Here is a 26,316-nt window from a genome sequence, read left to right as displayed (position 1 = left end):
CATGAACATCGACAACAAACACACACTCTTTAACGAAGAAATTTGTACAGCCCTACGAGTTGAGAAGAGAACTTGTCACCCTGACGAGGTGGATAGCCCTCCAGCTCCACCTCCTAACTCGCAGGCCCTCTCTCTAACTGGATGGGTAGGACTGTCCCTCTCCCCGACCACTGAGAAAGGAAGTTTCACGGTAAGTGAATCCAAATCTTCCATTCTCCGATGATCTAGGAGTGGGCCAGTCCGCATGCTGTAAATGTAAAAAAGCAGTGTGCCCCAGGGCAGGTCCTCCAGTTCCCATTCTACATAGTATGCTGTAGAACCCTGTGCCCAAAAGCCACCTCAGCTGAGGCCAGTTTGTTTATTCTGTAATGCCTTGTGAAGGAATGCACAGACTTCCAAGTGGCCGCCTTGAAAACCGTTTCCACGGATGGGAAAGTTTTGTATGCTGCTGAGGTGGCTGGCCCTCTTTCAGAGTGTGCTGTGATTCCCTGTGAGGGTTCCAACCCTTTGTCTTGTAGGCAATAGCTATACACCCCCTAATCTACCTGCTAAGCATGGAGGACAACACCTGTTGCCCTAGGAACAACTTCCTGAAGGATACAAACAAAGTTTCTGACTTGCAGTCCTGCTTGGTTCTATCTATGTAATAGCTCAGAGCCCTACGCAGATCTAAGCAGTGCCATTCTTTTTCTTTGTCCCACATCAGGTTCAGACAAAAGGATGGTAGAACAATTTGTTCCGCCCTATGAAACATGGAATTCACTTTGGGAATGAATGCTGGGTCTGGTCGGAGGAACACACAGAGTTCCCTGTTTATTGACAGGGCTGTCAGCTCTGACACTCTCCATGCCAATGACACCCCCACTAGCAACAAAGTCTTAAATAAAAGCTCTTTTAATGAGCATGAGGCCGTGGGTTCAAAGGGAGGTTTGCAAAGAGCCCTGAGGACTACATTGAGATTCCATGTGGGAAACCTATGCACTGGAAGCGGTTTCAGAAGCGTGTTCCCTTTCAGGAAACACTTAATGTGGGGATGCCTAGTCAATGACTTTCCTTTCTTAGACCCCCTGACCACCAACAAAGCAGCCACCTGCCTTTTCAGGGTGCTGGCTCTTAGCACTTTATCTAACCCTTCTTGCAGGAAGGTTAAGACGTCCCCGACCGAAGCCTTGAGGAGATCCAATCTGCGCTGTAAACACCAGGCATGAAAGACTTGCCAGGTAGAATTGTAAGCTCTATTAGTGGATCCTTTCCTGGATGCCAAGATGGTGTCTATAACTCTGCCATCATACCCCAAGCCCTCTAATTGTTGCCACTCAACCTCCAAACTGTGAGGTTGAGCAAAGCCGGCCGTGGGTGTTGGGTCATGCCCTGAGTCAGGAGTTCATTCTGGAGAGGAAGTCTCCAATGTTTCTCTACCGACAGAGCACACAGGTCCTGAAACCATGCCCTCCTTAGCCAGAAGGGGGCAATCAGCACCAGCTCTGCTTTTTCTTCCACCAAGTTTTGAATCACTTTGGGAATCAGCTGTATTGGAGGAAACACATACAGGAGTCCTGTTGGCCACTCACAGTTGAGATTTTTTGACTCCCATGGCTTGGGGTTCTCTTGATCTGGACATGAACTTCATCACTTGCCTGTTTTGAGCTGTGGCGAACAGGTCCAGCTCCAACTCCCCAGACTTGTGTTGAATTTGTTGAAACACCAGTGGGCATAGTCTACACATTGACTGGTCCAAGCATCCCCTGTTCAGCCAGTCTGCCAACACATTGTCCTTGCCTTGTCCATGTATGGCTTTTAGCAACAGAAGATGGGTTTCCACCCAACATACTAGGTCACAAGCCTCATAGTGTAGTGTTTGAAACCTTGTCCCTCCTTGTTTATTTCCCCCCAAGTTCTTTTTTTTTATTTTGAGAATAACACATAGACATACCAAAACATACAAAGACAAATATCACAAAAACACTACACTAGAGTGAAGCTAAGCTACTGCTTCTTGCTTAGATTCTAAATATATCCTTTTAAAAATTATTTTATACTAGCTTGCTCCAATTTTATTTCATTGTAATTTTGATAACTACTAAGAGACTAAACGTTTATTGCCTCATATATCTTTCTTATCTTTTGTAGTTTCCTCTACCCTGATTTTCTATCCAACTATAAAACTTTGACTTTTAAATAAAAAGTGAACTTATCAATTTCAGCCGCTTCCAATATTTTAGCTATAATTTCTGTTCTATCCAGTAAATCTGTTTTCTTCCAGTATTTTGCAAACGAAATTCTCACAGAAATAATAATATATAATATATAATGTAGATCTTCTTTTCGACATTTTTTTGGCGGAATGGTTAACAGAAAGAGTTCTGGTGTAAAAGGAACAGAGATTTCTAAACTTTTTTGAATAATTTTATGTACTCCTATCCAGTAAGGTTTAGTTATAGCACATTTCCACCACATATGGTAAAGAGTTCCTGTTTTTTCCTGGTATTCCCAGCAAGGATTAGAATAGTTAGGATCCATTTTTGATAGTAAGTTAGGTGTAATGTACCACCTATGGAACATTTTGTAGATGTTTTCTTTATATGGTACTGCTCTAGTCATTTTTAAGCTCTTTTCCCAAATTTGGGACCAGTCTTCAAGGTCAATAGTAAGGCCTAAGTTTTCGGCCCATTTTATCATGACATTTTTGACTTCTTCATCAAGCATTTTATCCTCCAGCAGCAATGCGTACATTTTTTAAATGAATTTCTGATTTGTAAACAACAAAATCTTATCAATTTATAAGAAATCATCATGGAAGCCTATCTTTTAAAAAAATAGATTGAATTTGAATATTTTGCCACCAGTTATGCTCTGGAAAATTTTTAAGGTCTTGTTTGCTATCTAATAAATCATGATACCTATCCAGATTTTCCTTTTGAAATAGATTAGGGTTTGTACGGGTTTCTAGAGGCACCACCCATCTTGGTGTCTTGGTATAAAAACGCTTCCTAATTTGTACCCAGATTTTTAATAGGGAGGCTCTTAGCCAGTACTTTTCAAAATATTTATGTGTCTTGGCTTTCCCATACCCAGTGAATGCATGTCAACCCAAAAGCAAATCATGAGCCTCTATTTTCAAAAGTCTATTGTTCTTAAGACTTATCCATTCCTTAATCCAGGCCAAGGCTGATGCTTTATAATATAGTAACCAATCTGGAAGGGCAAAGACCCCTCTAATCTTTATATCTTGCAGTATTTTAAGTTTAATCCTTGGTTTTAGGCCTTGCCAGATAAACTGGCACATTATTTTATCAAGCTCTTTAAAGTAACTAAAGTTCTTTATCACTGGAATCGTTTGAAAAAGATATAGCATTTTTGGTAGGATAATCATTTTAATCGTAGATATCCTTCCCATAAAGGATAGTTGGTAATCATTCCATTTTAGCAGATCTTTCTTTATGTCTCTTAAGAGTTTGTTGTAATTATTTTCCATTAGGGAGCTTGATTTGTTAGTCAGCTTTATTCCTAAATATTTGATCTTTTTCTGTATTTCTATTCCCGTTTGTTCTTGTAAATGGTCTGCTTGTACTTTAGTCAGATTTTTAACCAACATATTAGTTTTTTGTTAAGATTAGTTTTCAATCCCTCTACTTTACCATATTCTTGTATGGCCGAAATCAACTTAATGGCTGTGTCATGAAGCTCCTCCGAAATACAAGCCAAATCGTCCGCATAGGCTAGGAGTTTGTATTCTTGACCTTTCGGTTTTAGTCCTCTGATTTGGCTATCCATTCTAATTTGATCATTTAGAACTTCAAGAGTCAAAATAAACAATAAAGGTGACAGGGGACAGCCCTGCCTAGTACCTTTATGTATTCCAATCATGTGAGATAAATCTCCATTAATATTTATCCTTGCTTTCTGTTCTTTGTAAATTGCATTCACCATTTTGTAAAATTCAGATCTGACCTGGAAACTAACAATAATTCAAGCAAAAAATTCCAAGATATGTTATCAAAGCTTTTTCCACATCTAAAAAGATCAATGCCATTTGCTTCTCCAGATGCGCCTCGTAATATTCTAATATATTTACTATTAAACTTACATTCTGACATATTTGTCTATTTGGAAGGAAGCCCTCTTGATCTGAATGTATCATCTCCGATAACACTTTTCTCATTCTTAATGCTAGTTTAGAAGCAAATATCTTATAATCTACGTTTAGTAGAGATTGGTCTGTAATTTTTTTATTTCTGTCTCATCTGTGTTCTGCTTATAAATTAAAGATATCAAAGCTTCTTTCTAGGATTGCGGAATCTCTACTTTGATTACAATCTCTTGACATACCATTTTTAAGGGGATTATCAATTGATCTTCGTATACCTGATAAAATTCCGCCGGAAAACCATCTGGGCCCGGCGTTTTCCCTTTCTTTTGTTTTCTTAGAGCTTCAGTGACTTTTGCCATTGTAATTGGTTGGTTTAAGATTTTTTTCTGCTTCTCTGTAAAAAATGTTGGTTCATGGTTACTAAAGTAGTCCTTAATTGACTGTTGCAGCACTTGCACATTTTTGTATAGTTCTTGATAATATGATTCTACAATTTTCTTTATATCTTCTATCTTGTTCTTAAATTCCACTACTTCATCCTTAAGTGCTTTTATTATTCTTTTTTGTGTCTCTTGGCGTGGTCTATACGCCAGCCATCTGGTGGGTTTATTGGCGTTTTCAAAGAAGTTTTGTTTTGCATATTGTATTTTCCTCGCTATTTCTTGGGTCAATAAACAATTCATTTGATGTTGTAAAATATTAAGTCTATTCTTATTCTGTTCATTACTTAAATCTTGTTTCATTTCCAGTTCTTGTTGACCTCTTTGTTCTTTTAATAGACAGTACTTTTTTCTTTTTTGAATTATTGCATCTTTGATCATCAAGCCTCTTGCATATGCCTTGAAGGCATCCCAAACTGTATTCATTGTAATTCCTGGTTGAATATTCTTTTGAAAAAACATCTGAAATTCTTTTTTGGTTTGATTTATAAAATTTTCATTCTTTAGTATTGAAGTATTGAAGTATTTAATATCCATCTGAACTTTCTCGGAATATCTTGTAATTCCAGATTTATGGGATTATGTTCAGCAAAGGAAGCTGGAAGTATTTCTGCTTCTAAAATATCTCTTGTCATTGATGCCGAGACCCAGCACATATCTATCCTGGATCATGAACCATGTCTAGCAGAATAAAATGTGTAATCTTGTTTACACGGATTCCTAACTTTCCAAGCATCTATTAGGTTATCCTCCTCGATTAGTTCATAACATAATCAGGGCAATTGATCACCCCGTTTATTTTTCTCTTACGTTGATTTTCTGTCCAAATTATTATAAAAAACCACATTAAAGTCTCCCATGATACATAATTCATCATGTTGAAATCTATTCATCAGGTCTTGTAATCATTTATACAATTTTTCTTGATGCTGGTTGGGAGCATATATATATTAATCAAAAGTGTCTTTTTTAATTACCTTAATATTTGTACTATTAAAATTCTTCCATCATTAGATATATAAATTAATTGAGGTTGCACCCGTTCTTTTACATATGTTGCCAGGCCTCTTTTTTTTTTTGTCTGAAGTGAAAAAGGCTATGCCTAGTTTTTTAAAGTATAAATGTTTCTGATCTGCTTCTTTAATGTGGGTCTCTTGAAGGCATATAATGTCGGAATTGGTTTTCCCCAGTTGGTGGAAAATCTTCCTCCTTTTTTGTGGTATATTTAATCCATTTACATTGATTGAGGTTATTTTTATTTTTTTTCTTCTCCATCTTACAGTTTTGCTTGTTGTTCTTTAGCCTGTTCTTCTCTCTTTTGTTTCCTTGTGTATGTTTTGGGAGCTCTTAGGCCAGTCTTTGTTGATGCACTTTCCCCTGAGGTAGTTCGCGTTTCTTTCGCTATTGCCGCTGTTCCTTGCGGGTCATAATCTTCTTCTTCTTCCTCTCGTTCAGACAGTTCTAACTCTCCTTCATCCAATAGGATATCTGGGCCATACTTCTTAAGGAAATTTTCTGCCTTTACTGTTGAATTAATTTTAAATATGTTTCCTTTGTATTGGAAGAACAAGCCTTCTGGGACAATCCATCTATACATAATTTGGTTTTTTCTCAGTGTCAAAGTCAATTCCCGATAATCTTTCCTCTTCTCTCTTATTCTCCAGGGAGTTTCCTTCAATATTTTTATTTCTGCATTGTCTATATACAGTGGGTCTTGTTTAAAAGTTTTAGAATTTCTTCTCTTATTGATCTTTTATAGAATTTCATGGGTACCTCTCTGGGAATCTGGTTTTTCCTGGCATACACCAAGTTTCTTCTGTATACCACATCTATGTCTTCCAAGATCTTGTCTGGATTATCAGCTTTTATATATTCAGCTATGGCTTATACCATTCTGTTTCTTAAGTCTTCATCTTTTACTTCAGGTACGTTTTGAAAGCGTAATTGGAATGCCGCCTTATCCAATTGAATTCTAATGAGTTCTTGTTCTATCACAATTTGTTTTGTGTCAATTGTTTGAATTTTAGCTTCCGTTTGTTCTGTCTTTTCTTCTGTCTTTTGAATTATATTATTTTGTTCTGTTATTTTAGTGATTATTTTCTATTAGTTGCTTCTGTAAATTGTCCATTCTACTTATTCGTTGTTGCGACATTTCATTCATTGCCTCTTTTATCGGGTCTACTGCCTGAGCTAAGGCTGTCTTTATAGTGTCTTGAATTAAGTTTTGAAGATCCTTCATTGCCACTGCCGATAGACTGGTTGTCACTGACTTAGGGGCACCCAGTGAACGTTTATTTGGTCCCAACAGTTCCCTAAATTGTAGAAGAATGATCAAAGACAACAATTTCTCACTATATATGCAAGTTACCAAGACTTCTAAATAATAAGCATTTAGACACAGCCTGATAATTAATTATCACTTTCAATATCATTCAATCAGTAAGGTACACCCTTCCAATTTCTTAAGGAAAATTACAGTTAGTAAATAAATTCAAGATACAACAAACAAGAAAAAAGAAACAAGAAAAAAGGATTAGAACAGAATAGCAAATTAACTTTTGTTTTTACTTAACAACCCTCAACTGAATAAAGATAGCATAGCAACTCAAATGCAAAATTTAAGAAAACATGAGTAGGAGTAACTTTTAGTTCATGCACTCAAAGAAGAGGGCAATATATATAGCAAAGTTCACGCTGGCCAGTTCTAAAGTAGAGTAGCATAGATAAGTAAATCTGTGCTTTCAAAACCAGCAACAAAATTAGATGTATTTCCAGACCAGCATTTAAAGGGTTTCAAGATCCAGCCAAACTTCCAAAACAATTAACTTATCTTCCCTCTTTTAAGGAAAGTAATAGCAAATGTTCCAAATGTTCCAAAGACAAAAGTCAAAAAAAGATACCAAAAAATTGAGAATGTTGCAATCACGTCTAGTTGGAGACATTAGGTCCAGAGAACCAAAACAAAGACATCTGCTGTCGCCTGACGATTCTCTGGCACGGAGTTCAACTGTTACGCTTCCCGCTAGCCTCACCCTTAATCCAGTAGTGACAGCTGTTGCTTTCAGAGAGCTTCTAGTATGCTTGGATCTTCAGGAACACTGGTTTCCCCCGCTGCTGCTGCTGGTCTGGGGTTACCAAGTGAATTCCCCTGCACCTCACTCTCAACCTGAGAAGCGGGGAGAGTCTCCAGGAACGCGGGACCCTTATCCGAAGCAAGAATACCCGAAACGGCAGGAGCGCGATCCTCCGCTGTGCTGCACTGCAACCGGAAGTCAAATTCCCTCCTTGCTTGTTGGTGTATGCTTTCGCTGTCATGTTGTCTGTTTGAATCAGGATGTGTTGGTTTGACAGGAAATCCTTGAACTCTAGCACCCCCAACATGATAGCCCTGAGTTCCAAGGAATTTATACTCCTCGACATTTCCTCTGGAGACCAGAGACCTTGTGCCATTCTGCCCAGATTGTGTGCCCACCAACCCAAGAGACTCGCATCCATGGTCATTAGGACCAGTGTTCCCTCTAAGCTGAGTTAGTGTGAGCTAGCTCACAGTTTTTTAGCCTCCAGCTCACAGGTTTTTGTCTTAGCTCAGGAAGGATGGCTCCAGGCCAAACAAATTTCTGCAGTAGCCGAATCACTCACTCACAACTTTAATGCCAGTAGCTCACAAAGTAGAATTTTTGCTCACAAGACTCCACAGTTTAGAGGGAGCATTGATTAGGAAACTTTTTGGGTCTCTGACTGGCGAGTCCCAACCACCACTGAAGTTCCTCCAATAACTGCCCTGGGATGTGAATCAACATATGACCTTTGCAGGCTATGACTTATTGAAATGGTACTGAAATGTAATGGCCTGGCATGAAATCTGGACCACTGGACCACCTCCTGGCAGGAGACCATCATGGCCCAGGAGTTTGACCAGCATAATTACTTCCACCTTGGATTTCGCCAGTACTTACAAGAGCAGAGACCTGAGCTTTTGCTGTTTCTCCCCGGACACCTTATCCCTCAAAGTGTCTATTTGTACTCGCAGATGTGTTAATTGGGTTGCTGTAAATTGCTCTTCTCCATATTCACTAAAAATCTATGCTCTCTGAGTATCATGTACTACCAGGTTGGACTAGATAGTGAAAGAGTGAGATCCCCTGTGGATGTAGATGAGCAATCAGTACCACCAGGAGGATTTCAGGCCAAATGGCAGGGCTCTGTACTGGTAGTGATTGTTGTTGTACAGAAAGTGTAGAAACATGCGGTGTGTCTCCCTTATGGGGATGGATGTCATAAAGCCCTTTTCCCGAATGGCTGATAGAATTGACTTCAGAGATTCCATCGTGGACTTCTTTGTCTTTGTTTAGCCATTTGTTTAGCCATGTCAGGTCCAGGATGGCCCTGACATCTTCGTTCTTCTTTGGCACTATAAAGAAAACCAAATACACTCCCTGATTCTTTTGGGTGTGGGGGACCTCTTCTATGGCCCCTATCTCCAAAAGATATTGGATGGCCCCTTGGAATAGTCTGTGTTTCTGCACTGATGGGTTCTGTGAAATCTTGAGTAAACGCCATCAAGGAATTTTGTTGAACTCTATGGCATAACCTTTTGATACCATGTCTATTACCCAGTTGTCATTTCCCATCTCCCTCCAATGTTGGGCCAAATATTGGCCTCCTATCCTTACCGAGCCCATCTTGTGGGCGTAGTCATGCTGAAGATCCTTTTCTAAAGTTCTTTCCCTGATTACCCTTTTTGGGAAAAGAGGGTTTGTTGTCTCGTACTTTGTGCTGCCAGTTCCCTTTAAAGGGTCTGAAGAAAGCTGGTCTGGACAATTTTCCTGGGTTTAAATTCCCTTTTTTTTGAAGGTAGAACTTTATTTTTATTTTTATCCTCCACTAAGTATTTGTCAGTGCCTTCACCAAACAGCTTTGTGCCCTGGAATGGAACTGCTGCCACTTTTGCCTGAGCCGATGAGGCAACATCCCAGTTCCTAAGCCAGTTGTTTCTCCTGGTTGCCACGCTGCAAGCCATTGCTCTTGCTGATTGCTGAAAGGCATCAAGAGTAGCATCTGCAGCAAACACCGTTGCCAGGGCAATCTTCTTCAGCTCATCCTTTACTTCCTTTGGAATAGCACTCTCAGCAGAGGCTAGGTTGGATGCCCATGCATACGCCACCCTTGCAAACAGAGATGCAGCCGTAGAAGCTCTCAGGGAGCAAGATGATGCCTCAAAGTCTCTGCGGAGTGTTTGTCCTGTCTATTACAATGATCCTTAGACAAACTGTCTGCCTCCATAGGAAGAACCAAATTAGAAGACAGGTTAGTAACAGGGTTGTCAACGGGAACTTTTGGTAGCTTTTGGGACCATGGAATAGAATTTTGAAAAAACATGTTGATTTGCCTTTGGTTTTGTGGGGTTCTCCCATTTTGCTTTCATAATACTGTAGAAGGCTGCTGGGAGAGGGATCCCTGCTTGTGGTGTAGAGAGTTTTGGCATGAGCTTTTCTGAGCCAGATTGGAATTCTGTGTCAGCTTCATCTTTCCCTTTAGGTTTGGAGGAGATTGCTAATGTTCTCAAAACCTTAGGGAGCAGATGTGTGTACAATTCCTGTGGGAAAAGCCTGGTTTGTACTGAAGGCAACTCTTCTTCCTCTTCCTCAGATAGTTCTCCTTCCTCCTTTTCTGAGGAGGAGGTGGAAGAGTCAAAGTCTCCCATATGCTCATCCAGTTGAGGACTACACTCCCTAGTTACTGAGAGTTCTCGCCTCTTTATTCTGGGTCTAGAAGGTGAGTCTGAATTACTGCTGTGTCTGTCTCTCTTTTGTTTCTGGGGTTTTTCATGTTGTCTTCCCCTGGATGGGGATATATTAGATGATGCAGCCTCCTGCATCATGTCTCTGAATTCTTTCCACATTTCCAACTTTAGCCATTGCATTAAGTTGGATTTTGCTTCTTCCCTGGTGAGGTCCACATTTTGTCCTAAATACTTTTGGGAAGACAGAGATACAGAAAACACAGGCAGCTCACATTCAGACGATGGGCTCCCTTTCATCTGGAAAGTAGCTGGGCCAGCCTTGTCAGCCATTTTGTAATACTGGCACCTGGAAAAGTGAAAGCAAAAATACTTTTCTCAGGCAAGGAGCAACAAAATGGCCCCCACCATTCCCCGCCCACCCACACACACTTATTCCATAGTCCTCTGTGGCTCTATCTGTTATTGGGGACTAAGTTCAGTAAGGTGATCTCCCTGGTTCTGTGGAGGACCTTAACTGTGGGCAGAGAAGGGTGGGAAATATTTCTAACCACCCTCCTACCAAGCTTCTGTGCTTGGGGAGGGGGGGGGCTCCCCAACATCCCCAAGCTGCCCACATTTCCCTCGAACCACTGGGTGCCTACTGAGGTTTTGCTGGGTGAGGCTCCCAGCTGTTCAAATCCTCCAATGTCTCTGCCAGGGTCCTGTGGCTGAGATGTGCGGTGGGTTGCACGATGCCATCTCAGCCACCTTCGCGGACTCAGCTGTTCTTCTATGGCCTTAGAGGGCCTGCAGGAGTCTGTGGAAGCCATGGCTGCCGGGGTTTGCCCAGCACCACTGGCTCACCTCCTGCAGTCGCCTGCAGTCGTCACCGTTGCCACAGCGTGAAGGAGCAATCCCTTTGCTGTTTGTTGCTGCCGATCACTGTCCAGGCTTCCTTTTGTGCCGCTGGCTTTCCTGGGTTGCTTGCGATGACGGCATCTGGATCAGTGCGCTCCATGAAGCGTTGTTGAGCCTAACCTGCTCTGGTAGCAGGGCCGGTAAGACTGGGACCAGTCCAGGGGGATAGGCCCCTCCCTCCTACTGGATCAGTCTTGAAGACCGACCCTGCTGCAGGAGGAGTCATCAGTCCCCAGTGTGAGGACTAGTCCACTCCTGGACCGCCAGAGAATGACTTTTGTAAATGGTCTTGTGCTTGTAAAATATAAATGTTGTCCCTTTTTCGGTATGTAGCTTCTGATTTCTGACCATGTTTATCTTGCCAAAAACTGCTTTAAAACATGTTTTTGTATTTCACCTGTGTCTTACTCAGAATATTGAACAATATATGTCCTTCACACATGGAAATAACAATATATCTTCCATGTACTTGTTTATGTGCTGCAAAATGTGAAGTAGCCCGTGTGTCCTTCTCTCATCCCTACATACACTGCAGAAACATATATCTACAAGCTGAAGTCAATCAATAGCATATGTTTCTTTGGTGCACATATGGTGATGAAGACATGTAGCTTTTTATTTTTTAAAAAAGAAGCTTTGTTCACACTGTTACTTTTCAGTTACTTTTCAATTTTGAGGGGTTTGGGAGGTGGACTGACACTAGAGCAACAGAGGGAATGGTGGGATCAGAGGGAGGGCTTCACGTATAGCTGTGGATCCTTTGCAAGGTGCATGAGATATTGAAAGAGAATGTGTGAGTACCAGGTACTCAAGCCACAGCTTCCTGAGTTGGCTGCCAAAAGAAATAACCCCCCCCTCCCAATTAAGAGGTTGGATACTGAACAGCAACTCATTCATCTAACCAGTTTTGAAGCAGTTGTCAGAAATGGTGCTGGTGGAAAAACAGTCCCCACAGTCAAAGGTGTTTCCTCACTCCCACATCTAACTTTGTTTTTCTGAATGAAAAAGAGCCCTGAGTGTCTGTGTTCCAAACTTTCTCTTTAAGGTCCTGAAGCCTTGATGATAGCTGGATTAATATAATTTTGTTTTCCCTCGCAAATGTCATGTTTTCTCTGCTAGCTTTGAGGGTGTGGTTTCCTGTGTTATGAAACCAGGTGCTTCTGCTGTGGGCAAGAATTTTCTCTCAGAAACCAGCTTCTTGGTTCAGCATTCAATGGTTGGGCAACTTATATGGTATGCTGGAGGTAGCTAATGCATGCCCCTACATCACAACCTCAGAGACCTTTCTCCAGCCTTTTGCTCCTGTCACATCCCGGGGGGGGGGCGCTTTCTAGTCAGTGGAAGTTTTCCACAGGAAAGGCCTTGGTGGATGGATGAACTGTTCTCTAGAAGTATTCTGATTTACTTACAGGGGAGGGGGGAGCAGTGTTTTGGTAGCTGGTTTAACGTCTGGATTTCTTTCCCCCTTCAGAGGGACGGCTCAGTGGTTTGGAGTCAGCAGCGACTGGGAAGGAAAGCGGCAGCACTGGCAGCGCAAAAGCTTGCAGCACTGCAGCTTGCGGTATGGAAAACTCAAAGCTGCCTACCGAGAAATGGAGCTGCCCAGCCAAGAAGTGCCTTCCTTCCAAGGCACAGAGTCCCCAAAGCCTAAGATGCCTAAGGTAAGCAGCCCTATGTGTGGCCTTTCACTTAATCGGCCATGAGGGCCAGCACCATGTAGTGGCCAGAGTGCTGGGTTTGGTTGTGGCAAACATGGATTTGTACCCCTCTTGAAGATAAAACTGACAGGGTGTGGTGGGTCAGGCAGGTTACAGGACTGTCTTCTGCCCAAAATGCCACTTCATCCTTCTGTCATGGCCTGGTTGCCTTTTGCAATGTGAAAGTATCTCCAAACGCTTTCCTCTCCCCATGTTTTTGCGTTGTAAAGCCATTGTAGTTGTCAAGCTTAGTTTCATTTCTTTGCAATTCACTTCACTGCTTGTCATAATATTGGGGGGAAGGAATTCCTGAGGGGAGTGCATGCGGTGTTGAGAGTGAATGCTTCTAGCAGCCGTAACCATTTCTTTAAACTGTGCCCCAATGCCAGTTCCCATAGGTCAAGAGCTGACCTTGGAGACTCTTCTGCCATGGTAGACTAGGTGAGGCACCATATATCTGTCAGGGTTGCCCTAGTGACTTAGGGGCTGGATGATGACGTATGCTTGAGATGTGGGGTGTTAATTGCTTTGCTTATACCTGTGGATTTCGCACGTGTTTTTCCAGTTCTGACAGAACAAGTTTCCCGAAGTAAGCATATCTCAATAAACTACTACTGCTTAAGTGTGTTGTGGAGAGAACTGGGAGACCTGACAGTAGTATTCACTGTGGGGGAAATATGTGAATGAAACTAATAATCTCCTTCCGTAACTGTGACACTCATTGGTCTTTCAGATTGTGGACCCTTTGGCCCGAGGTCGTCCCTTCCGGCACCCAGATGAGGTGGATCGCCCTCGCACCCCGCATCCTGTCTTACCCCCGCTGACCCCTGGTGTCATCTCCTTGACCTCCTTCAGCAGCATTCGGTCTGGCTGCACCCATGTGCCCCGCAGAAAAAGGGAATCTGTTGCCCATATGAGTTTCAGGGCAGCTGCAGCATTAATCAAAGTGAGTTCTTCTTCTAGGACCCATCTCTTCTCTTTACCCCCTCCCCCCCCCCCATTGTCACCTTGCTGCATACTGTGGAAGGTTACAACAGGGGCTGGTAGGGATGGAGACAGAATGTTAAATGTGTGTAAGAAATGGAATGAAAGTAAAATGCTGATTAAAAATGCTCTCTTCATCCTTCTCTTATGGCTTGGTTACCTTTGCAATGTGAAGGTTTGTCCAGACACTTTCCTCTCCCCATGTTTTTGCATTGTAAAGCCATTGTAGTATTCACTGTGGGGGGAAAATACCACAGACTTGTTGGTAGCTTCTGTGACAAGTATTTGAAGCAAACTTGAGCTTGGCACATCATCGTGATTTTTCTGGAAAATTCAGTTGGCAAAAAACAGTTTAAATTTACACCAAATCTGATTTTTGGTAGACATGAGAACTATTGACTTTGGTATTCTTAAAAATCCCATGCATATTGATCTCTCTTAGCTTTATCCTTTCATTTTTAAAATACAGCAGTTAAGCGATTTAAAGTCGAGTTGGTTTGGAATGTTGGTCTCAATCAGAATTTCCTTAGTTATATGTAATAAATACCCTTTTTAAAGTGAGATTTCTTGGAGTGTAGCATATCAAATTTATAGTTCATCTGCATGTTTCAAAATCAGGATTTGTGAAAAATGCAGCAGTTCCCTCTAAGCTGAGTTAGTGTGAGCTAGCTCAGATTTGTTTAGCCTCTGGCTCACACATTTTTGTCTTAGCTCAGGAAGGATGGCTCCAGAGCAAACTAACTTATGCAGTAGCCAAATCGCTCGCTCACAAGATTAATGGCAGTAGCTCACAAAGTAGAATCTTTGCTCACGAGACTCCGCAGCTTAGAGGTAGCATTGGTTGAGATGGTACTAATAGCCTGGGCCATTAAGTGGGTAGAGCTCCCATCCCCAGATGGTGCAGCTGCATGGCAGAGACGAAGTTTAACAGCGTTGGGGCTGGGGACAACTGGCCTGGGAGGCTTTTGCAGTTAATTTTGTAGTGCAAATCAGCACATCTGATATTCAGAACCAGAGTGGTGTAATGGGCTTATATCCAGCAAGCAGCCCAGCCAAACAGACTTGCTCCTGTTGGCCAAGAACTAAGATGCTGCTGCAACTATTTTGGCCTACAGTCACTCGGTCTGCTGTCTCAGCTGTGCATGCATAGAGGATCCAAGTTCTTTGACGCAACATGCCATTTTTAAAAGGCAGCACAAAGTCGTGTTCCAGGTGAATCCCAGAAGACAACTGCGGAACGATGAAACCTAATATATCAGGTGTTTGAACCTGGCCATTCACTGCTTTATTTTCCTTTCCCTGAAAGGGTCGCTCAGTTCTAGAGCCCTCCATACCCAAGCGAAGACGCAATAAGCAGAGTTTTATGTATCCCAGCCTCCTGGATGATGATGTGGTGGATGGCATGGATGTGTTTGACTCCTCTTTCTTCAGTAAGGCAAGCATGGTTCCATGGTTATTCCTTTCCCTTATCATGATTTCCAAGACCTTTTTAGGGACCCGCCACTTCCATTAATCTCTAATGGGGAAGCACGGTAGCCATGCCACTACACACACTGAAATCAGAGCATATAGAAGGGGGAGTTGGCCAGAGCACTCTGTCCCCATCGCCTGCTGACATGCAGTCTACTGGCTCATGAGCATGAGCCTACATGTGTAGGAAGTGTGCTTGTGCAGGTTCCCTCCCTGTGGTCAGGAATGCTGCTTTTTCAAATGTTCCTAATCACAGGAAAGACGTTTATTCATGTACAGTGATGTACATAGGTTTCCTGCTCACAAGCCAGCAATCTCACCTAAGTGGGAATCCTCAGTACCCACTTCCTTCTACAGGTGCTGATTTCAGTGCACCTAATATCATATAACCAGGTGGGCAGGCCTGTTGGTCTGAAGCCCTAGAACAAATTTTGAGTCTAATGGCACCTTTAAGATCAACAAAGGCTTATTCAAGGTATGCATAAACCTTTGTTGATTTTAAAGGTGCCACTGGACTCAAAATTGGTTCATAATATAATATGTTAGAGGGCAAGTGACAAGTTCTCAACAAGAGCCCTCCATTGGCTGCAGCAGAATCCCAGCTGTTTGTCCACATATACTGACTCTTTCTTCCCATTTGGTAACATGCTTAGCCACTAAAAGACTAAAACCTTCCAGTTGTCTCAAAGCAAAGATGAGTGACTCTTTGTCCTGAGCAAGCTGTGCTCCTATGAATTGCTTGACTCCTCCACTGACTCTGTGTACAGAATAACATAAGGGGCATAGTCATGTCGATTTGCAGTGGTGTGGTACTGTACATGCTGCTGCTCCCAACACAAGCCTTTCCCCAGTTTTGAACAGTTGCTCTTTCCAGGGTTGGGGCTCCTGCAGGAGCTCCTCTGCCATGAAGGTAATGGGAGAAGGGTTCCTCACTGGCTGCCACCAGATGGTCGCAACAGATTCTGTAGCCACTGTCAAAATGCTTTGTCCTTGAACACATTCCATTTTCTCCCAAGTCTGGAATGATTACATTCCTTGTTGTATGATTGCAGGCACCCTCCTTCCCACTTCTGATTTCATTGGACATGTTGTTTTTTATATTGTATAGCACAGCATTGGTTTCCTTTCATTGCCCCTCAAATTTCCCAGGCTAAATGTTCATTGGATAATCTTCTAGAAAGCTGCATTTTTTAAAAAGCAACCTTTTATTTTATTGTGGCTTTCCACCTATTGCATATGTAGTTTTTCCATTGCCATCTGAGCTAAATAATATTTAATTCCACACAATGCAAAAAGTCCTTATTCTCAGACCATAAGATTCCCATGTTATCCATCAAGTGCTACCATAATTCATGATTTTCATAGAAGCTGCTATGTCTTTTGGCCATGATGGCTAAGCTGAGCTGCCATCTGAGACTACAACATTTGTTGGCATGGTCTAGCTTACAAGATGGTATCTATATTTTTTCTCTCATAGGTTGACACACATGAGGAGATGTGTTCCATGCCAGATGATGTGTTTGAATCTCCACCCCTCTCTGCAACATATTTCCGAGGACTTCCTCAGCTAGGAGAAAGCAAATCACCTGAGGCTGAGCAGCCACTTCAGTGAGTCTTGGGCCCCCGTTAAGAATGGAACCAGGATCTTGACATGGATATGCTTCTAGAAAGTCCATTTGGATCTAGGCTTTGTCTGAATCATGACCAATCAGGATTATGGAGAAACAAAACCAGACGTACAATATGTAGGGAACCTTTGTTGCTTCACAATATAGCAGGACTTTCTTTATTTAAAACTGTTGTATTCTGCCTTTCAATAAAATGCGCCCTCAAGACAGCTTTACACCGTCAACATATTATGATAAAAGTGACTATAATACAACACTACAATGCTATACAGTGATATCAACCATCTAGCAGATAATATTAAAACATAAAACATTCAATCTAACAGACAAATCTTACAAATTCATAAACACCCATAAAACAAGATCAAATAAAAGCTAGACTGCGTAGGTGCATTTTGTTTATAAAGGCCATCTTGGGAGGTGCCCAGTGAGTTCCCTAGGCCAGGGCATTCCATAGCCCTAATGCTGCCACTGAAAAGGTTTTGTTATGGGTTGTCATGCATACAGCAGATGGAGCATGGGGCAGGCCCATGCTAGTAGAAGAGTTCAACATCTGGGTAAATTCATACCAGAGGAAGGGGCCTATCTGGTATCTGTACCCCAAAATCTTTAGCTTTTAAATGTCAAACTATCTATTTGAATTGCACTCAAACAAATAGTCAGACAATGAATCAAAATAAGGATGATGTGATCTTTGCATCTTTTGTTACATAGATATTAAAAAACCTAAATTACCAAACTGCTGAACAGCATCTGAACATTCTGACCATGTGATCTGTTCCTAGAAAGGATTAGGTGTTTCAATCAAGTGGTCAAGGATCAGTTCCAAGAGAGTAACTGTTTGTCGGTTGCTTCCAAACATGAACAGACACACTGAAGCTGTCTTATGCTGGGTCAGACCAAGGTCAAGTATTTCTTCTCTGAGATGAAGTGGCTCTGCATTCTCAGGGAGAGGTCTTATGCAGGGCTCATTTTGAGCCGGAACGGCCCGGAATGACATTCCTGCAGTAAAGTAAACAGAAGGTACGCCCCTGCCCACCCCCACGGTCCAATCTCCTGGTTCTAGGAGCCTTAAAGTCACCAACCAGTGACCGGGACAGAAGTACTACAACTCCCATTGCTTCCTCCCCCGGCAGCACCTCATTATTGCCATTCACCAGGCCTCAGCCAGCGGGTCTCCATCGCCAGCCATAGTTCATAGTTCCATCTTGCTAGGTTGTAGTGTGCACGTGCTGTGCCACCACCCCACTCCCTCCTCTCCCCTCCCACCCTTCCCAATGGCTTCGTTCCTCTAGTCAGATTTCCAGATCTGCCCGCTGTGCATCTTCCCCAACTCATCCACCTCATCGTCTTCCTCGCAGACCTCCAATTTGTCTGGGGGGGGGAGGCGGTGGTGGGGGCTCTTTGTCATCGTCCTCCTCCTCGTGCGCCCTGTCCAGGCGCCTCCACATCCAGCCTTGCCTGCACGTCTTCTGCCGCCAGTGCCTGGAGGCGCAGCGCCACCCAACCATGGGGACTCACTCAAGCTGCGCTGCCCTATCTGCGACCAGAATGCTGTTGGGCATGGACGCGCTGCCCTCCTCCAACTTCCTTATCCACCACTCAAACAAGAAGGTGCAGGAGATCAGCTTTCCAGGCAGCTCTCTCTTTCTCTGTGTGTGAGAGAGAGGGAGAGGGGACTGGAAGGTTGGTAATGTCACCCCCATCTTTAAAAAGGGTTCCAGAGCATATCTGGGAAATTACAGGTCAGTCACTCCGACGTCAGTACTGGGTAAGTCAGTGGAAACTGTAATTAAGGAAAGAATTAGTACTAGGCACATTGATGAACAAGAACTATTGAGGCAGACTCAACATGGGTTCTGTAAGGAAAGATCTTGTATCACTAACTTCTTTCACCATAACATGTCCTATTTCCATCTTGATTAAAAATAAATGCTCGGCATTTAGGAAACACCTTGAAGTGCCTGAAGCACTTTGGCACATGTTGTCAGTAATTTTCAAAACAGTCCCATAAAGTAGCTTAATATTGTCCTCTTCCCCATTGCAGTTGCAGGGCTGAGGCCAAATGCCCCTAGCTTATCAAAGGACACATACTCAATTCATTGCAAGCCAAAACCCATCTTCTGGGTGTGGAACAGCGGTCACTGGGAGTGTGGTATTTGTGAAGTTAGTGTGTGGGGGAGGTATTTGTGAAGTTCCTGCATTGTGCAGGGGGTTGGACTAGATGACCCAGGAGGTACCTTCCAACTCTGATTCTGTTCTGATTCGGACCAGTAGGGAGGTACCTAGCCAACTGCCGTCCATCATCGATGGCAGCTGAAAATATATTGCGTCAACCCTCACCCATAATAGATGCAGCACCTGTAGCTATATGAAAGAAATTCTCTCAGTGGCCATTGTTTGTCAACCACAGCAGTATTTCCAGCCTTCAAGCATTTGTTTCTGTCAGTAAAACGTAGGGGGAGAGAGCATGTCAGGCCTGACAGCAGCCACTGGACAACTTGACACCATGCAACTTGCATAACTCATTCAGGCCCAGCTGCTTGCTACTGCTCAACAGCCGCTGCCCCATGAAGTGTTGTGTAGTGGTTAGTGTTCCAGACAAGGATTTGGGAGACCTAGGTTTGAATCTGAGTTTGGAAATACCTGGAGATATTTGGGGTGGAGCCTGAGCGGTAGGTGTTGCCTTCTGACACACTTCTGGTGTGGCATATGCAAATAAGTTATGCTAATGAGCTCCTGCTCCTCTTTTTCTACGAAATGACTCCTGGTCTTATGTATATCACCTGCTACCTGGTCCTTTTAACTGGAGGTGCCGGGCACAAAATCTGGGACCTTCTGCGTGCAAAGCAGATGTTTTGCCACTGAGCCATGGCCATCTCCTAAAGACTAATGGATGTATTGTTGCATAATGTTTACGATTCACTTCATCAGATTCAAATGAATGCTAATACTGAGTTTGAGACTTCTCCCTAGTGTCCCCCACACCAAGAAGGGGGGAAAGGCAAAACAAAACCCAAATCTGTTTGCCTGTATTTTATTACAGTAACATTTAGATGGGGAAAACACTGCAATTTTAACCTGTTGGGAGATGGAAGCATTTTAATTGTTACCAGGAAGTAGTTCCTTATGTGTCCATGCTGCCCTCACACTTTTAATAGAGCAGGTTCCTTCTATTTTTGCAGGCATGCAGGTGCTGCCAAAGTTGTGCCATCTCCAGTAGATGCCCCAAAGAGGGGCACCCGGATTGCTTCTAAAGTGAAACATTTTGCCTTTGACCGCAAGAAGCGTTACTATGGCCTGGGAGTGGTGGGCAAGTGGCTGAACAGGACATATCGCCGGAGCATCAGCAGTGTGGTGCGGTCTCAGTTGGAGATCGTGGACAGCCATAGGTAGGAAGTCCACATACTGATCATGACTTGGGTCAATCTAGGGTTTCCTATGGTGTTAGTGCAGGGAAATTCAAGAATTGGAGGAAGACTCCCTTGCTGCACTCCCTTTAAACCGCTAGACCACCGGACCATTCTGCTAGAATGAGATTTGTGTCATTGTAAATTTGTTCAGAACCAGGACAGCAGGGATAAAAAGCCTCAAATGTCCTCTTCAAAGAATATAACACCAGTGATGCTTGGTTTATGTCTTTCTCTCTTCTCCACCCCCCCCTCCATTTTGGCTGATCTTTATTTCATGTCTGTCTGTTAGTACCATTGTATTTGTCCGGGTGCAGCCCGGACTGGCCACAGCAGACCCCCCCCCCCGGAGCAAGTGAGGCTGCAACGGCTGCCCACCTACCCACTGGGCTCTTGGGGCCAAGGAGGAAGGAGACAGCTCCTGAAACAGGCCCACCACCCAGCAAGAGCCCCACCAACCCTGAAGCATTCACTGGGTACCTGTGGGAGGTCAGAGGTGACAATGATGGTGGCGAGCCTCCTGAAGATGTTTCGGCTGGAGGTGGCCGGGTGTAGCAGGTGCCGATCACGGCAGCCGCCCCTCCCCAGCATGCAGAGAGAAGGAGCCAGGAGGCCCTGGGCCGGCCGAGCCCAATCATGGTGGCAACAGGGCTGGTGGCCCGGAGAAGTGGTGGTGCATGGGTCTGCCAGGAGGCCCCAGGAGTGGCCTCACGGCAGCTTGGCAACCCCAGCCCCAGCTGGAGGGGGAAGGGTGGCAACAGGGCAAAGCCAGCCAGGACACGCCAGCTCAGGAGTCTCCACGGATATACAGGGGGCATGTCCTAGATGGGGGGCATGTCCAGCAGAGGGAGGGGGAGGTATAAAGGGAGAGGCTCAGGAGCCAGCCAAGGAGGACACGCTGGGACCCAGCAGGGAGAGAGCAGAGAGAGACATCTGGGTGCTGGGCCCAGGAAGCTAGTGGAGGTCAGCTGAGCCTACTTCTGTTCTCCCCACAACCCTCTTCCTCTGATCCAGTGGAACCCCCTTCCTGGCATCTTCCCTTCCTGGCAAATTTTCATTTCCCTCCCTTGTTTTGCTGAGTTTTGATCAAGGGTAGCATAGTGGCTAACAGGCTGAGCATAGTGGCTAAAAGGCTGAGCAATGAATCTGGAAACCCCTGGTACTGGCTTGCCTTACAAAATTGTTGTAATGACCACCTTGTATGTTAAGTGATCTGTGAATACTCTAGAGAGCTATATAAACAATTAGTTAGATTCATGTTTTTTAAATATGTATTCATCTTTTTATCACTGTATCTCATAGTAAATCGGATGGTGAGATTTCCAAATAGTCCCTCTGCCCTTGACTCTTTGCAGGCTCCAAGCTGGTTGTTGTAAATGGGGGAATTTCACAGTGGAGTTCAGCCTCAGGCTTTATTTTTTTGTTTCGCCTGCAAAGCGGCACCATATATCCAAACTTTGAGGGGATGCATTGTTTAAAAACTTGTCTTGCACTTCTTCCCTGTCCTGAGTTCTGTATGTATTAGATTAATAGCATAGGCAAAGCCTTCTTCCGATCTAACATGCCTAGAGCTACTGGTATTGTCATGCTCCATGCTGGGGACTATTATGGAAGGAGTTGAAAACAGAATGGCCAATAGGGTAACGCTCCTGTATATATCTATGGTTTTATTTATTTATTAGTTATATTTATATCCCGCCCTCCCTGCGGACGGGCTCAGGGCGGCTCACGTTTGCCGGCATAGTATAGCCGGTTAGCATAAAACATTTAAAACCAGTTAAACAATCATACAATATTACTTAAAGTGCTCGTCTTGGTAGAGTCTCATTTGGAATACTGGGGTGCAGTTCTGATATCTCAAACGATATCTCAAAAACATCATTGCGAAGCTGGGAAACGTACAGAAGAGGGCAACCAAGATGATTAAGGGGATGGGGAACCTTCCCTATGAGGAAAGGCTGAAGAGTCTGGGATGGACTACTGGTCTGATACAGCAGGGCTGTTCTTATCAGCATACAGACTTTTTTCTCCCTTTCTCCATAATAGACCCTACTTCACCTACTGGATCACCTTTGTCCATATCATCATCACCCTGCTGATCATTTGCACTTATGGGATTGCTCCAGTTGGCTTTGCCCAGCACCTGACAACTGCACTTGTGAGTTTAATACTACTTATTTAATTTCTGCTTGCTATATACAAATAGATAGTGGGTAATTGGGTGTTTTTCTGCAACCAGAAAATCCAGTTTATGTGAGTTTTCTGCAAACAGAACAAAATAAGCAAGTTACACAAATTCAGCCAGGGTTGTTTGATAGAATCCATCAAATGCGGTGAGGCAGTTGAAAAACTCAATTCAGCAAAAGTAGCAGAGGTCAGTTTGAAAGTTGAATTGGTGAAGACATCTTTCAGTGGTGCACTTCTTAAAGGTGCTTGCGAGTAGCTCTGTTTGCATCATATGATGTGCCCAAATTCAGTCCCTGACCTTGAATCTGTCTTTGCAGCTGAAAAATAATTCCCAATGCCTTACAAGTTCCAATAGGACCCCTTTCTTAAGTTGTTTGCTACTGAAACCTAATATAGGAATTTCTCTTGTGGCAATGCAGGTACTGAGGAACAAAGGCGTTTATGAGAGTGTGAAGTACATCCAGCAAGAGAACTTCTGGATTGGACCAAGTTCGGTAAAGGCTGTGCTTCCATTTTTGTTTGCGCTTTCCCAAGAGGATGGAATTCCTTCATTTTTAAGGATGAGACAGTATGCATTATTCAAAGTGCTTTTGGATGTTGGTTTATTCATTTATTCATTCAAGTTATACCCTGCCCTCCCCGCTGAAGCAGGCTCAGGGTGGTTTCTTGGTGTGACCTGTGAATATCCCCGTGCGCATGTGCTCTCTTTCTTTCTCTTTTTAATTTGCATTTGCAATGGCCAAAGAACTGTATCAGCCAGTAAAATCTGAAGTTCAAGAAAGCTGTCTTTCTCTGTCCCCCCTGGCCACTGGTGGGGTATGGAGGGTACGGTTCCCAGATCCAGGTTGGGAAACTCCTGGAGATTTGGGGATGGAGCCTGGGGAGGGGAGGGACCTCAGTTGGGTACAATGCCATAGAGTCCACCCTCCAAGGCATCCGTTTTCATCAGGGGGACTGTTCTCTGTAGTCTGGAGATGAACTCTTGGTCTCAGCTGGAATTTGATATCCCCAGGGCTTTTTTTGTAGAAAAAGCCCAGCAGGAACTCATTAGCATAATAGGCCACACCCAACAGCAGAAGCTCATTAGCATATTAGGCCACATCCCTGACAGCTCAGCTCATTAGCATATCAGGCCACACCCCCATGCCTTCCCTTGGCTTGCCTGGGCGCCCCGTGGCTGCGGGGAGCCCAGGCAAGCCCCCTCTTGAAGGGAAGGGAAAGCAGTTTAAACTGCCTTCCCTTGGCTTGCCCGGGCACCTCGTGGCTGCAGGGCACCCGGGCAACCTGGCCCTTGGACAGGCCGGGGAAGGCACAAGGAGGCATTTAAATGCTTCCTCGATCCTTCCAGGGCCCTGGCCCGCCCGCCTCAGAGTCACTGGGGGGGTCGCTCTCCAGGCCTTCCCTCTGTAGCCACACATGTAGAGGTTTTGGCTGTAATGGGTGTGGCCAACTCTGAAGCCAGCCAGAACTCCATTCCTGTGTGTTCCTGCCCCAAAATTGCCCTGGACATCCCTAAGAGCTTTCCCAGGTGGCAGTTACCATTCACTGAAAGTAAAGCAAAGAGAAATTAAATTAGCAAATCCCCCTTTTCCACTGAGCATCCCTCCCTCCCTACTTTGCATTTCAGATTGACTTGATCCACCTAGGAGCTAAGTTCTCCCCCTGCCTAAGGAAGGACCTACAGATTGAGAAGCTAATTCAGAAGGAGAGGGACCAAGAGCACAAGTCAGGCTGCTGTGTCCAGAATGATAACTCCGGCTGCGTTCAGACTCTGCGACAAGACTGCTCGGTGAGCATGCCAGCCAGAAAGGCGGGGTCTGTCTGGGTGAAACTTCACTCCTTTGAAGGAAAAGGAGCTTTTTATTTCCATTCCTGTTTCAATAGAATTTTAGATACGGCTTCTATCTTGGTTCATCTGTGTTTAACTTTTGTTGTTATAATAAAAAAGCATGGCAAGATAGTTGTTCCTTTGAGATCATATAATCATTGGAGGCCAGGCTCAAAAATATTGGAAAGATGGAGAACTGTAATTAAAATGTGAGGCTTTTTTTGCTATATTGAAGCGGTGGGACCATGCTTCTGCGGCATCCAAAGAACTGCTTTTCATAATGGCACCTATGGGAGTGTTGTTGCTTAGTTTAATTTTATCAGTTAAATTGTTATTTTGTTTGACCAGTTCACATCTTAAATGTATAAAATATCAGGTCATTATTCAAACAAAATTCTGATAATTTGTAACTTATAAAAACTTATAGAACTGATTACATTAATAGAATGTCCACAAACACCCTTTTGGATAAAAATTCCTTTTTTTTTGTTTCTATGAACTGCTATACCTAGTTGGGGCCTTTGAAGGCAACACAATTTATAGTACTGACCTCAGTTTCTATGTACCCCAAATAAGAATTCTGAATGAACGGGCCTCCATTGGGGTTGAGCTCCTTTTCAACTTTCCCCCTAATTTTTAAATCAGTTTTTCCTCTCATCCCAATAGGAAACCTTAGCCACTTTTGTAAAGTGGCCGGATCATAACCCACCGGATGTCGACCCCAGCAATTCCAGTCTGAAAAGGTCATCGGGAGCAGTGTGCCATCAGGATCCCAGGTAGTTCTGCACTTCTACGCATGTGCATGCCTCTCTCCTTCCACAAAGGGGAGATCTGTCCAAAAAGACTCCATAGTGTAGTGGTTAGAATGTTGAACTAGAAGCAGAGAGACCTGGGTTCAAATCTCCATTCAGTCATGAAACTCACTGAGTGACCATGATCCAGTCATATACTCAACCTAATCTACCTTGTGGGGATGATGCTATGAGGATAAAAATGGGGAAGAAGATCATCCTGAGCTTTTGGGGGGAGTGGCAAAATTAAAAATGTATAGATAAAATTAGAAAGTGTGGGTTTCTTTTAACAGAGCTGGGCACTATGACTGTTCTAAGCACTCATTGCTGATTGGTTGTATCCCAACAGGACTTGTGAGGAACCAGCTTCAAATAGACCTCACATATGGCCTGATGACATCACCAAGTGGCCGGTAAAGATTCCTTTCTCCCTTAATTTTTGGCTTTTACTTTATTTTGCTGAGTGCCTCCTACCATGCAAGCACACAAATGGATGATTTTTTTGACGTTTTGCAGGGAGGAGAGAATGTGTCTGGTGTATTGTCACTGCCTAGCTATCTCACACAATGCAAACGTCTTAATGTACTGTTCCTTTGCACAGTCATGGGTATGCTCCTCTCAGGTATACCAACCAATCACACTTGAGGAGGGAAGGTGTTGGTTTGTTACTGGGTAGGTGGAGTAAAACCTTGGTGGGTTTGAGCGCTGAAATTCATTGCTTAATTCCAGAGACCACCAAATGTAGGTGAATAAGGAAGAGGAGGAGGCTGTGTAGTGAGAACAGGGAAGTGTAGGAAGTCTAGATGTACAAGCATGCACACATACATAGGAAACACTTTACCTGCGCCTTTCTCCAGGCCTTACAGCAAACTGAGCCTTAATGCACTTGTACTTAAGAGCACAGTGATCCAGCTGGGAGGGTACAGTTAGGGGCAGGGGTCATTTCATAGAAAAAGAGCTAGGGGAACTCATTAGCATAACTCATTAGCATATGCCACACCCCCTGACACCAGGGGCCCAGCGGTGGACCTGCAAGGCCAGCGGGAGTGTGAGGAAGCCCCACCAAGGCCCTCCCTGGCCCCAGGCAGGCAGGGGTAGGGAGAGGCGGGGAGGAAGCAACTTACCCTCCCTCTTCTCCTGCCTCCTCCTGG

The 26,316-nt window shown here is 43.8% G+C and overlaps 1 protein-coding gene across 1 annotated transcript in view; it reads left to right on the top strand.

Moving 5' to 3' along the window:
• Nucleotides 1–26,316, top strand: part of RHBDF2 (rhomboid 5 homolog 2 (Drosophila)) — a 49,333-nt gene that overhangs the window by 3,784 nt on the left and 19,233 nt on the right. The window contains exons 3-12 of the mRNA XM_015424000.1: nucleotides 12,642–12,831; nucleotides 13,601–13,813; nucleotides 15,158–15,286; nucleotides 16,799–16,929; nucleotides 20,135–20,341; nucleotides 22,406–22,517; nucleotides 22,966–23,040; nucleotides 24,174–24,335; nucleotides 25,041–25,150; nucleotides 25,515–25,578. Coding sequence (XP_015279486.1) covers nucleotides 12,642–12,831; nucleotides 13,601–13,813; nucleotides 15,158–15,286; nucleotides 16,799–16,929; nucleotides 20,135–20,341; nucleotides 22,406–22,517; nucleotides 22,966–23,040; nucleotides 24,174–24,335; nucleotides 25,041–25,150; nucleotides 25,515–25,578 — 1,393 coding nt within the window. The remainder of the gene's footprint in view (nucleotides 1–12,641; nucleotides 12,832–13,600; nucleotides 13,814–15,157; nucleotides 15,287–16,798; nucleotides 16,930–20,134; nucleotides 20,342–22,405; nucleotides 22,518–22,965; nucleotides 23,041–24,173; nucleotides 24,336–25,040; nucleotides 25,151–25,514; nucleotides 25,579–26,316) is intronic.

This window comes from Gekko japonicus, unplaced genomic scaffold (assembly GCF_001447785.1).
Source record: "Gekko japonicus isolate JY-2015 unplaced genomic scaffold, Gekko_japonicus_V1.1 scaffold442, whole genome shotgun sequence".
Lineage (NCBI taxonomy): Eukaryota > Metazoa > Chordata > Lepidosauria > Squamata > Gekkonidae > Gekko > Gekko japonicus.
This window is presented reverse-complemented; position numbering and strand designations above follow the sequence as displayed.